At 36.9% G+C, this 12,750-nt stretch overlaps 1 protein-coding gene across 1 annotated transcript in view; it reads left to right on the top strand.

Annotated features, from left to right (window-relative positions):
• The window catches only part of VCAN (versican), a 127,215-nt gene that overhangs the window by 90,618 nt on the left and 23,847 nt on the right, over nt 1–12,750 (top strand). The window contains exons 10-11 of the mRNA XM_007950544.1: nt 3,188–3,346; nt 4,860–4,942. Coding sequence (XP_007948735.1) covers nt 3,188–3,346; nt 4,860–4,942 — 242 coding nt within the window. The remainder of the gene's footprint in view (nt 1–3,187; nt 3,347–4,859; nt 4,943–12,750) is intronic.

Genomic DNA, 12,750 nt, shown 5'->3' with positions numbered 1-12,750 from the left:
AAAGAATATTGAAAAGAGAAATGTTAATTTTTTCTTTCATTTCTAGCATCACCTAACTTTCAGTTATATTCTATTTTACCTTAAAACAAATTTAAAGTCAATCCACAGTACTGGCTAGGGAACAGCTATCCCAGGCTGTTTACCAGATGCAGCTGTGCTTCTCTGATTTACTGCCAGGACACTGAAAGATTTTTTTCCTTCACTTTTCAGGTTGCCTAAGAACAAATGTTTTCTTCATTAACAGCAGCATTGTTGTCTAAACAGTATTCTGTCCAAATTTCGGCAATGACTGTGTCATTGTTTCTTCAGCTGACTTTTTCTCTGCACTAGTCATTTCCCAGCCCTCAATAACTCTAGACTAGGGAGCACATTTTGGTGGAATAAAAACAGATATAAAACCTAGACAAGGGTCTTGGATCAGTGGAAAGACGGTTCTGAACTCACAGATTGTTCTGAGCCAAAGCCAATGATACAGTTTTCCAGTGCGATGTGTTGACATGTTGACAATTTCATAAAGGTTGACAGCTACATGCCAAAAGTGTTGAAAGCATTACCTGTACAGCATAAAGAGGACAGATTTCAGCTTTTATGGTTACAAACAAGGGTGGTTGTAAGCATATGCACCTGCTGACTGAAAACGGCATGATAACAAGGATGTGGTCATGCAGTTAAATTTTCTGATTCTTTGTTTTGTTTATTTTTTTTTTGGTATAAAAGGAAAAATATCTAATAGTGATATGTTATAATAACAAAAGACAAAACCAGAGTAAACCCATTTGGGATAAGTAAGGATGGGCAAGGGTATAAGGAAGAAAATTTTTTTCTGATATATTATTTAATAAGTTAAAGATCCTCTAGAATCTTAAACTGTGTATCTTAAATGATAATTTCCAAAGTTAAGGAAAGCTATGCTATTATGAAATCACATTACTGACTTTGGCATAAAGAATGTTGTAAACATTTTTTCCAGTTCTCCTCTTCTCATAAACTAACCCCTTCATATATTAAGACCTGTTTACACCCTATCCCTCCTACCTCACCTTTATATTCTTCCAAAGAAAATTACTGTATCCATATAGCCAACCTTTGCCTCATTCCTGGGTGCTGTTACTTTTATACCAAACCATTGAGCTGTGTCCTGAGTCTTCTTCTAGGAGATTTGGTGGTCTCCAAACAACACTTTAATAAAACTCAAAGCTTCCAGTGCACGTTATTCAAAACAATTAGTCAGCCAGCTGTAACTGAACAACAGGCCTGACAGACTAAACTGAAATACAGACTACTCTCAGAGATAAGCTGCATCTGTTGCATGGTTATGGTAGAAATCACTGAAGTCAGGACAAAATTAAATTTTTCAGAATGCATACTTTCCCATTATTATAGAAGGAGGAATAAATGGATTGAGGGTCAGAGGACAATTTGCATTTCAGTTTGGCCACAAAGTCTGACTTACAAGGCAAAAACCAAAAACACCAAACTCACTGCCATTGAGTCGATTCCAATTCATAGTGAGCATTTATCTAAAGGCAAGCATTTATCTAATTTAGTAAGGTTTATTTTCTTCATCGATCAGTAAAATCTGGAAGGAGTTTTATTTGGTAACTGTAATGTTTTCTCAGTACTTAAAATTCTATAAACTTTGCAGTTTTCTTAGTTTCTATAGGAGCTCTGGTGGCGTAGTGCCTAAGGCACTTGACTGCTAACCAGAAGGCTGGCAGTTCAAACCCACCAGCCACTCCCCGGAAGGAAGGTTGGGCAATCTACTTCCGTGGTGATACTGCCTCAGAAACCCAAGGAGGGGTCACTATGAGTCGGATCTGACTCCACAGCAGTGAGTGAGATATGTAATTAGTTCAACGTATTTGCTTTTTCTGAAGAAAGAAGCTGAATGCTAACACATTTTAAGAAAGTCAACATTATGCCTACTGATCATTGTTCAATGTATATGGTTTAGCCCCACTTGTGGATGGATGAGTCTGAGGGAAGATTGCCAATGAGAATGTAGTGCTATGAACAAGGTTGTTTATTTGTGAAAAACACATAAAAACTGATGATCTAGAAAGTATAACTGAAGCTTATTGCCAGTGTGAAATTTAGATGTATTTGAAAAAGGCTTTCATCCCAAAAAGATATTGATGCTAGTGGGCTTATTGGGATGGAGAAACACACACACACACACACACACACATGTATATACATACACATGTGTGTATACGTGTGTATGTGTGTATTTTTCTCCTTTTCATGTATACAATTATACATATACACATGTATACACATGTGCGTATATATACATATGAGTATGGCTTGGTGAGATGAGAGGTACTTTAAACTGAGTTATTTCATTCTTAATAAACTTAAAGAAAGCAACCCATCTTTTGTTCACATCTTGGGGCATTTGCACAATCTCTCGTTTTGTGAGAAGGCACACCAAAAACACCCCCACTGCCATCAAGTAGTTCCAACTCATAGCAACCTCCATTGGGTTTCCAAGGCTGTACATCTTTACGAAAGCAGATTGCCTCATCTTTGTCCTGTGGAGCAGCTGTTGGGTTTGAACCACTGACCTTCTAGTTATCAACCAAATGCCTTACCCACTATGGTCCTACCTGGATCCCAGAAGCTGCCTACTCAAGAAGAATTTTTTTTTTCTCTTTGTAAATCTTGCATGACAACAGCCTGTAGGCTCCTCAATTGCCCTTCTTGGAAGTAGGAAAGAGCTGCTTCGGAGCCTTTCAAGTCCTTATGCAAATAGAGCATTCATAATCCTACTATCCAGAATTTTTATCTTATCACTCGAATGATTCTTTTTAGAAGAGTTTTGTTGTTAAAGAATTAGCCCCAATTGCTTCATGAGGAAATTAACAGACACTGCAGCCCAGCAGGTTTTAGTTGGCCCTCAGCTCACTTTTCTCTCCTGCTACAAACTGGCTTTAATCAAAGAAGTTAGGGAAAAATACCAACTTTTCAGCCCAAAGTAGAGCCAAGTACTTATCAGGAATCAGTTGGGCTCTCTCTACAATCATTTCTTTGTCATTGGGTGGATTGTCACCAAGTTTTATGATTCAGTTCCCTCAGGGACATTGCATAGATATTGGCTTGGATCTTCTATTAATGCTTGGATTGGCGAGCAGTGCTTGAATGACATAGGTGAGTTTAATAAGCCTCTGCCTGGTTTTCTTCCCAGACACTGAGACATGTGACTACGGCTGGCACAAGTTCCAAGGGCAGTGCTACAAATACTTCGCACATCGGCGCACTTGGGATGCCGCTGAAAGGGAATGCCGTCTTCAGGGCGCCCATCTTACAAGCATCCTATCTCTCGAGGAACAAATGTTTGTGAATCGTACGTACCAAAATAGACCTGTATTCCCTGAAGCGTCACTCATTCTCACCACCTTCTTAGGTTTTTCTATATCCAGCTGAAAGGAAGTAGCTTTTCTGGTTGTGATTCAACTTATGAAATCCCTCATCTGTGAACCATTTATAATCATCTCACTCTGTGAGTCCCACATTTTGGGAAGCATTCACCTGTAAGATTGGAAGGTATTGCTTGGTCTGCCAGCAATAGTATGTGGCATAGCATGTTATAGGTTGAAACATATGAAATTGCTGTTAGTTGATTATTTCTTGACTTACAAAAAGGATGATTTCATATTGTTCAAACTAAGTCTTTATCATCTCTATTATGAATGTGCTTGTATGTTGTCTAATGTTAAAAAGAAAAAGTACTTTCATTTGTTTGTATCCTACTAATTAAAAGTGAATTGTTAATGGCTCCCAAATCTTATATATCCTTTGCATATATTCTCATCCAATGTTCTAACGATTTTAAATCATCACTCACTCACTCACTTACTGCCATCCAGTCAGATCTGACTCATAGCTACCCGTCCTTGGGTTTCTGAGGCAGTATCACTACGAAAGTAGATTGTCCATTCTTCCTTCTAAGGAGGAGCTGGTGGGTTTGAACTACCAGTCTTCTGGTTAGCAGTCAAATGCCTTAGGCATTATGCCACCAGAGCTCCTAAACCATGAAAAGTGGGCTTCATATTAAGAATACAAATGAGTAGAGATTGGAAGCTGATAAAACTAAATACAAAGCTGTTTGGTAAATCCCAAGTTTAGATTCACCACCAACATAAGATAAAATTAGTAAGTTAAACTCTAGCAAAGAAGTAGGCAGCTAATTTTTATGTAGCAAATATATAATTTTTTTTGTACAGGAAATACTGTTTGATGCACTATTAAATATGTTCTCATAATGCTTGCCATTTTTTTGACATTTGATTGTTATTTTATAATCTGCATAGAGGTTCATTTAACATTATTGCATGATATACTTACCAGTGACTCATCTCATAGTAAAAGTAAATTGTTTTTCTTTTTTTTTTGGATAATTTTACAGAACTGTTTAATCTAGGTGTTCCCTGTTTAAAATGCTCTGAGAAGAAACATGTGGCTTCCAAAATTTAGGCTACCTTCGGTAGATCTGGCACATTTTATTGGGTCATTGAATTTCTGTTAATGACATAGCTTAACTAAAAAGAAAATGGAAAATTTCTGTCATGACTTAGGATGCAAAAAAAGTACTTAGCATAATAAACTGCAGGGAAATAGTTGTCTATGTCTGATGTATTAATGTTCTGTAATATGTTTGCAAATTGCCTTTGCATTTTAAAGCACATAGGGCAGAAGAGCAAAATATACTTACACTTGAGTTTTTTTTATAAGCAACTAATGAAAAATGAGCCAGAGAAGAGGAAGCATGATTCATTCTGAAAATAATTCTCTTTGATTTATTTTCATCCATGTATGGGCAAGGTAGTAAAAATATCTATTTTGCTTCTATCCCTCAGGTGTGGGCCATGATTATCAGTGGATAGGCCTCAATGACAAGATGTTTGAGCATGACTTCCGTTGGACTGATGGCAGCACACTAGTAAGATGCTGATGAAAATGATACTGATTTGGGGAACTTGGGGCCGTGTGATGATGGAGTGTTTCAGGAGGGGGCATTGAACAGGAGATGAGTTAAGTGACTTGCCCAGGGTCACTCAGTGAGACAAAAGGATTGGGAATGGAGTCTGGGGCTAACTGATCCAGCTTCTAGTGCTCCATTCACTAAGGCTAGCTTTAAAAGAGGTGTGTGTCAGGTTTCCATTGAACTGGAAAACCAGGTAATCAGCAGAATTGCCTCAGGGTGGCTTTCAGATGGTTATCTTTGCTTTTTATAGCTTCAAAGCAAAAAGACAAAGAATAAGTGTAAGAGAGAATACTTTTTCAATTAATTTTCTTTTTTAACCCTTTCTTTCTTCTTTAATAATTGTACCAGCATCTGCTATACGGAGGCATGGTTCATTTTGATCCAAGCAAAAACAAGCCATTTTTTTAATCTTTAAAAAATTGATTTATTATAATGTAAATATCCCTACATTCCAACTATGCTAAGCAGGAGGCTAGTGGTTCAAACCCACCAGCCACTCCATGTATTATAATATATATTTATATTTTTAAGAACAGAGTGACTTGGTAATGTTGGCCACAAAATGTAATTGAATCTAATTCTCTAGAAATAGTTTAAGTAGGACCGGCTGGCTGCATTAGTAGTACTCAGTGCTTCCTATTCATTAGGATTACCTGAGTAGCTTAATTTAAAAAAAAAAAAAAAATGAAAGAAAGAAAGAAATGGTGTTTGGGCCTTGGCCCAGATTCATTAAAACAAAATCTCTGGGAGGTGGAGCTTGGGCAGCTTTGTTTTTGAAGAGTTTCTGGAATAATCCTAAAATGCATACACATTTGGGATCCACAGGACTAGATAATTCTAGACTAGATATTGAGAGTGTTGTTGTTGTTATGTACTGTTGAGTCAGACCCGACTCATAGTGACCCCTCCTTGCGTTTCCGAGGTGGAATCACTATGGAAGTAGGTTGCCCAACCTTCCTTCTGAGGAGTGTCTAGTGGGTTTGAACCGCTAGCCTTCTGGTTAGTAGTCAAGTGCCTTAGGCACTACGCTACCAGAGTAAAAATCAAAAATCATTTTTAAACTCTTTTTAGGGTCAATTACTTAGCTCCTTACATTTCATTCATTACCTACCAGTCATCTGGATTTCATGGATTTAGCAAAATGTAAAGTTCATTGTAGACTAGATGCCAAAGCAATCTTGGCTTTTAGAAGTTCTCTCCCATCTGTTCAAGGAACTTGCATTGTACTCTTAGGGACACCTACTCAGGTTCATCTGGCCTCATGCTTATCTTCTCTGTAGAAGCTCCTATTTAGTAAAAACTATTTACCAGCCACTCCTCGGAAGGAAGATGGGGCAATCTACTTCTGTTGTGATACTGCCTCAGAAACCCAAGGAGGGGTCACTATGGAGTTGGGTCCAACTCAACGGCACATAACAACAACAACAACATTTACTGAGAGCCTACCCTGTGCTAGTCACTATCTTACGCACATTGCATATACGTATTCCTCACAACAAATTTAAAGAGGGGCATTAGGTGTTTTATAGGTAAAGAAGGAGAAGATTAGTTATTTGCCCAGAGTTAACAAAACTATTTAGTGGTAAAGCCAGTGTTTGAATTCAGACCTGCCTCTAAAGTGCAGTTAGTTTTTCTGGCTGATATTTCCTTCAATTTAAAAAGAATATCCCTTGTCACATTTTCTCTTCTTTCTTCTTTTTTTTTAAATTAAATTTGTGTGTGTGTGTGTGTGTGTGTGTGTGAGGAAATACACAGTAAAATATACTCCAATTCAACCATTTCTGCATGGTAGATTGATTACATTCTTCAAGTTGTGCAATGATTCTCTCTATTCTTTTCCAAATTATTCCCCCACTCTTAAGATACACTCACTGCATCCTAAGCTTCTCATCTTTCCAGTTGCTATTTTCAATCACATTTTTGTTTAAGCAAGCTGAAATAAATACCACCACCACCACCCCCGTCATTATTCTTTGCTTTCAATCAGCATTATTTGTCTTTTAAGTACATGAGTGGATTCTTTGTCAAGATGAAGGAAAAACAAGGAAAGTGGATTGTCCTTAAAATATATTTCTGGTATGGGACATACAGCAATAGTCCATTATCTGTCAGTTGTTCTAGCTGAACGATGTATCTGCAGTTGTTCCATCTGTATGTTTTCCTTTTGCTATATGGAAGGGGAATAATTTTAGTTGTTAAATTAATAGTTTCTTGGTATGATAAGGGTCCTTATATATTAATATCAATTTATAATAGACAAGTTTGTTTTCATTCACTTAATCTGCAAGTGAATATAGAAAATATTTTTTTTCCTTATATATTCTAAGTAGTTAAAACTGTTTTTATATTTTTGTTAATGTATTTTATACAAAGTACAAGCATTTAATGAGTTCTCCCTTGTTGAATTCATAATTCATTACTGTGGGATAAATTGGATTTCTAGGATACCTAACATTCTATTATTAAGCCTCCCTTCCACCATCTTTTCCTTATTAATAGTTCAGTGCAAAGCTCAGGTCCTTGTGATTCCCTGACAGCATCACAGAAATTATAGGATGCTTCAGGACTCAAGTGGCCAATTCTAGTTGGTGCTTACTTGTGCCTGGCAGACCTGGGCCATGTCTTCTCTCAAAATGTGTCTATTGGCTAAGTTCCTATATGTTCCAGCCCTGAGCCTACTATAGCTGCATTTGGCCTGATGGGTTGTATGAAAAGCTACACACTGATCTGACTGGGCCAAGTTCCAGTCTGCTTCCAATCTGTAGCTGGTTATATAGAATTGCTTTGTATGTTTTCATTCTTAGAGTTTATGTGCATTACTAGATGTTTATTCTGGTTTCTCCATTAGCAGTTAAGCTCTTCAAAGGGATGGTTCGTTTTTGCTGCTCTTTCTTTCTCACAGTATATAAGTAAAGGTCCTGTACTCCCTGTGAGCTTAGTTAATGAGTCTAAATATTAGCTTCTATCTGATATCCACACCAAGTGTGTCAAACCTCTTTGGGAATTTATCTTTCTTGCCAGGTGCCATACAATTGAACTTGACTCATCAGATATCATTCTTCCTCTATGTGAAAACAAGTATTACTTCCGTTAGTGCATTAATTTTTAATGGAGGTCCAGAGATGCTATAGAGAAAAATAATTTAATTACCTTTTCCGTACTCTAGACTAACCTTAAACTTTGTAAATAACTGAGCATTGCACTTTGTCAAAAGAGAAATTCCAGAGTCTTCTTCTGAAATATTAGTTTACTAGGCAACAGAAAGAAGAATACTAGTTTGAATGAATTGATACTTTTAGTTGAAAACTAAGGATTATGGAGCAAGAAGTAAGTGAGGGCTTGAGTTTGAAGAAGGGCAACAAATGAAATAAACAAGCAGATTTTTTCAAAAGAAATGACACAAGTAAATCCAGAAAAAACCCAGTCGGGCCCTTGATTTCTTCTTAATTCACTCTTTGTGTAAAACAAAAGTGTGCTAAGGAGTGTCCCTTAACTTTGAACATTTGGAACAGAAAAGACCATCTGCCAAGCAGCCTGTCTCCCTCCCATCTGACTGATCTCTGTCCCACTTCCCTGCTTTTGTAACCACCCTTTCCTCTAGCCCCTTCCTTTCTGCAAAGGCCTAGGTGTCTCTTAAACTCGTTTGTAGTTCTTTCTACAGCCACCATCCCCTTAACAGGTTCCATATGTGTGCTGGCTTGTGAATAAAATAGTTCCCTTTTGTTTTTGCTGTTTACTCCAAATTTCTTGCTTTTGAAACCATCCCTATTAGTTAGTAAACTCTTCATGTGGAGAGCAGTATCTGATTACCCTTGGAAATGGTGTTAACTTGACTGTATGCAATTTGAAGGACTTTGTTTATATTTTAGAGTGATTTTGCCCATCTCTCTCTCCTTTCCCTTCCATGTTTTGTTTGAAAGATTTATTAGAGTTTATCCTTCTTGGGAGGTAGAATAGCACTAAAACAAAAGGAGCCTTTGATACTTACCTTGTACTATCCTTTGCTACACTGTCTTACAACTCAATAAAAAACAAAGTTCATATTAAGTCTCAATTTCAATGATTTATTTTATTGAAATAATTAAACTTTACTCTCAGTAAATTTGCAGTATCATATTTATCATATTCAATATGGTTATGCTCTATATATGAGTCGGGTCCGACTCGACGGCACATAACAACAACAACAACAACTATAGTTAGCCTCGTTCAATCATGCATACCTACATTAAATCACTGATGTTATTTGACCAAATCATCTAAATTGCCCTTAGACTTTGGACTCTGAATCATTGCACTTTATTGGCTTTTATTGTAGGATGTTGATATTATTAATAAAATGCCAAATTCTTGTCTTTGTTATATTTTAAACTTCTTTTCTTCATTACTTATTTTGGGGTATATTTTCTCAATAAATTTCACAAAAGAGCACTCATGTATAAAATTGGTTCTACCCCGACACTTGCAATTTATATTAAGATTATTTTCTGTTAACACATTTTAGTTTTTACTTTGTCACTTATCTTTCTAGTAACTGTTATTCTTTAACTTGGCTATTAATCTCCAATAGTGAAATGTGTCTAGTGCTTTATTAGAAACTCTGACAACTAACTTCAGAAACTCTAACAAATAAATGACTTCAACAATGAATTGCTTTACTCGTCACCCAAGTAATGTCTTCAAAGACACCAAGTTAAACTATCCAAGTTAAATACACATTAAGCCTGGACCACTTAAACAGACTTTTCTTATCTGGCTTCTATACTATTAGCTGACTTTTAACTTTTCTTTAACCTATTGTTAAATGGATGACTTATCTGAAGCGTCTTCCCCCAGATGTTTTCCAGTCCCAATGACCTTTCATTCCCCTTACTACTCCCTTGATACTTCTTAAAATTCTTTAGTGTCTCCTCATTGCCTTCGGTATAAATTCTACTTGTTAGCATGGTACACAAAGCCCTTCAAGATCTGGTTCCTGCCCACCAATTCCACTTCCTGCCACTTCCTAAGAACATCACCTGAAAATATTCACAGTTCTTGGGATTAACCATGATCTCTCACCTCTGTGGATCTTTGTGTATACTTGCTCCAGCGCTTAGAATGTTGTGCCTCTAATTTCACTTACTAAACACTCAAATGCCTTTCTTAGCCAAGAGTCTTCTTCTTCCAGGAAGCCTCCCTGGCTAGGTGTGTGGAGGAGCTCCTCCCTGTGCTTCTGTAGCCTCCCCTCCTAACATAGAACCCTGTGAGGTAGACTTCTTCACACCATGCCTTTTGAGGCAGAAATTAACTTTCCTCTCTACTTCTTCAGCCCCTAGCAAAGTGATTCACCTGATGTATACACTTAGTAAAGTTTGTTGCATGAACAAATGATAATTAAAACACATGCATTGCTCAGCCAATTCACTGTTATCTTTTAAATCCTGAAATGACCATATTAAGGTTTTTGGCTTAAACTCTTTGTGACATTTTCTGTTTATCTAAATGAAATATTTTTTTCTTTTAAAAAAGTTGTACTAGTATGAAAAATATAATAATAGATGTTTTAAGCTTGGCAATTTAGAAAATTTGATGGGTTTTCAAATATGGTAACAAGAAAAAAACAATTTGTTGCCAAAAATAGAAGTATATAGCTGACTGAACATAGTGTTTTTTTTACCAAAGTTATTAACCCAAAGGAAAACAGATATTTCTTCTGCAAGTGATGACAATTTTGTCCGTGTTGTCAATAAACAACCTTTTAATAAATATTTGAAAGAAAAATTGGAAAGTAAACTTTCAATTTTTCTCACCTCTCCATTTTGAATTTTTTCAGAGCAGGTTTTACATGAAGCTTTAGGAAACTAAGTTACTCAGAACTTTGAAGAGGGATTTACTCATTCAAGACAGGCACATCTTCTGTCAATTTACTTACCAAAGAAAAATGACTGTAAAAAACATTATAGTTAAAATGTAGTGGGACAGGAAAAAGAAATACAAGTCCTGAATATTATAAGCTCATTTCATTTATTATAGATCGTTCGGCCAAGAATGACTTGGTTGCCCCAGGTTGGACAGGGCTTCATTTATCCATCCACTACCTACCCTCTTCTTTAAGCACAGAGGGGACCAGACAACAGAGAACATTTATATTTCTCTGTAAACAGTTGTTGTCAAGTTGATTCCAACTCCTGGTGAACTCATGTGTATCAGAGTGGAACTGTATGCCATTAGATTTTCAATGGCCAGATTTTCAGAAGTAAAGCCTAGGTCTTCTTTTCAAAGTGCCTATGGGTGGACTCAAGCCTCCAGCCTTTCTCTTTCTCCTGCAGCATGACATGTTAATCATTTGCACAACCCAGGGACTCTAGGTGTATTTCTTTATACTTCCTGTGAAAAGTTATTTTCACAACTTTCTTTGAAACTAAATACTATTAAACTGTCCATTAGACAGCACAATTAGAGAAATACCTGAAACTGTTAGGTGCCATGATCACAATACTTTGTAGAGTACATCTTCCCAACAAGTGGTTTAATATCAACCAGTACACCTCAGAGGTTTAAATCTGTTACCACCTTGTTCCCTCTGACCCTCAGGAGAAAGATTCTCAGAAGGAGAATTCTCCTTGATCTGTGTTGTTCCTTTTTATCTTCCCTTCACTGAGTTCCTCTAGCACCACCAAAGCTTACTTGATCACTGAGGATCAGAGACTTCAGTAAATCAGATACAGTTACCTCAAAAGAATATGACATCTTAAATGGAGCTGTCCACAGGTCAGGAATGGAATAAAGCTGACAATCCCATTTTAGTTTTAAAATGTTGAGGAGCTTTTGGAAGGTTTCATTTGTTCAGCGAAAATAACCCTCATTTTATTTTTATCCATTAAAAAAAAAGTTTTCTATATTCCCTTCACATTTTTCTTCAGTTATATCTGTAAAATGCTCGGTGTTGACCCCTACTGGGCTGTTGACTTGCTTGTTCCCTTGGAAGTAGTCATGGCCTCCTTCTCGTTCCCCAGTTTACCATTTGGAGTAAACAGACACTTACTTTCTTCTGTACTTGACTGAACCTACCCAGGAAGTTCTAGTAAATGTCTTATTTTCTAATTTATTTTGCCCCTTGACAATTATGATATTGATTACAAAAGGCTACTTGATAGGGTGATAGGGACTCCTTTGTAAAGCGTTGTTTCTGGAAATTAACTAAATTTTGCTTTTTTTTTTTGATAAGTGTGGTCCAGCGTCTGTAAGGTTCTCATACATCACTCTAATCACTTGGCAGAGAGAGGGTAGCAGGTACCCCAAATTCTAGTCTGTATCGGTAAGGTAGTATGCTGGAATTTGGAATACCTGGTAACCCCTCTCTGCCAAGTGATTATAGGTGATGTACAAGAATGTCCAGATTGCTTGTGGGTTTGACTTTAAATCCAGAGGCTCCTTCACTTCTTTCATAAATAAACACATCATCAGTCTTTCAAGGAAAATATTCTGAGAAAAACCAGCATTGAAAAAGATAGGAACAAAGAAATAGCCCTTACTCTAGGAAGGGATGCTTAAAAGGGGTGTAGAAAAAGAGTGGCAAATCATAGCTCATAAATCATTATTCTTTTTCTGCAGGAGTATATCCTTATTACTATTTTATAGGGAGCTCTGGTAGTGTAGTTCCTAAGGCACTTGACTGCTAACCAGAAGGCTGGCAGTTCAAACCCACCAGCCACTCCTCGGAAGGAAGGTTGGGCAATCTACTTCCGTAGTGATATTGCCTCAGAAACCCAAGGAGGGAT

The sequence above is a fragment of the Orycteropus afer genome, unplaced genomic scaffold, assembly GCF_000298275.1.
Source record: "Orycteropus afer afer isolate SDZICR_OR568_19922 unplaced genomic scaffold, OryAfe1.0 scaffold00276, whole genome shotgun sequence".
NCBI classification, from domain to species: Eukaryota; Metazoa; Chordata; class Mammalia; order Tubulidentata; family Orycteropodidae; genus Orycteropus; species Orycteropus afer.
Note: the sequence above shows the minus strand (reverse complement) of the source record. Positions and strands in the feature narration are given on the sequence as shown.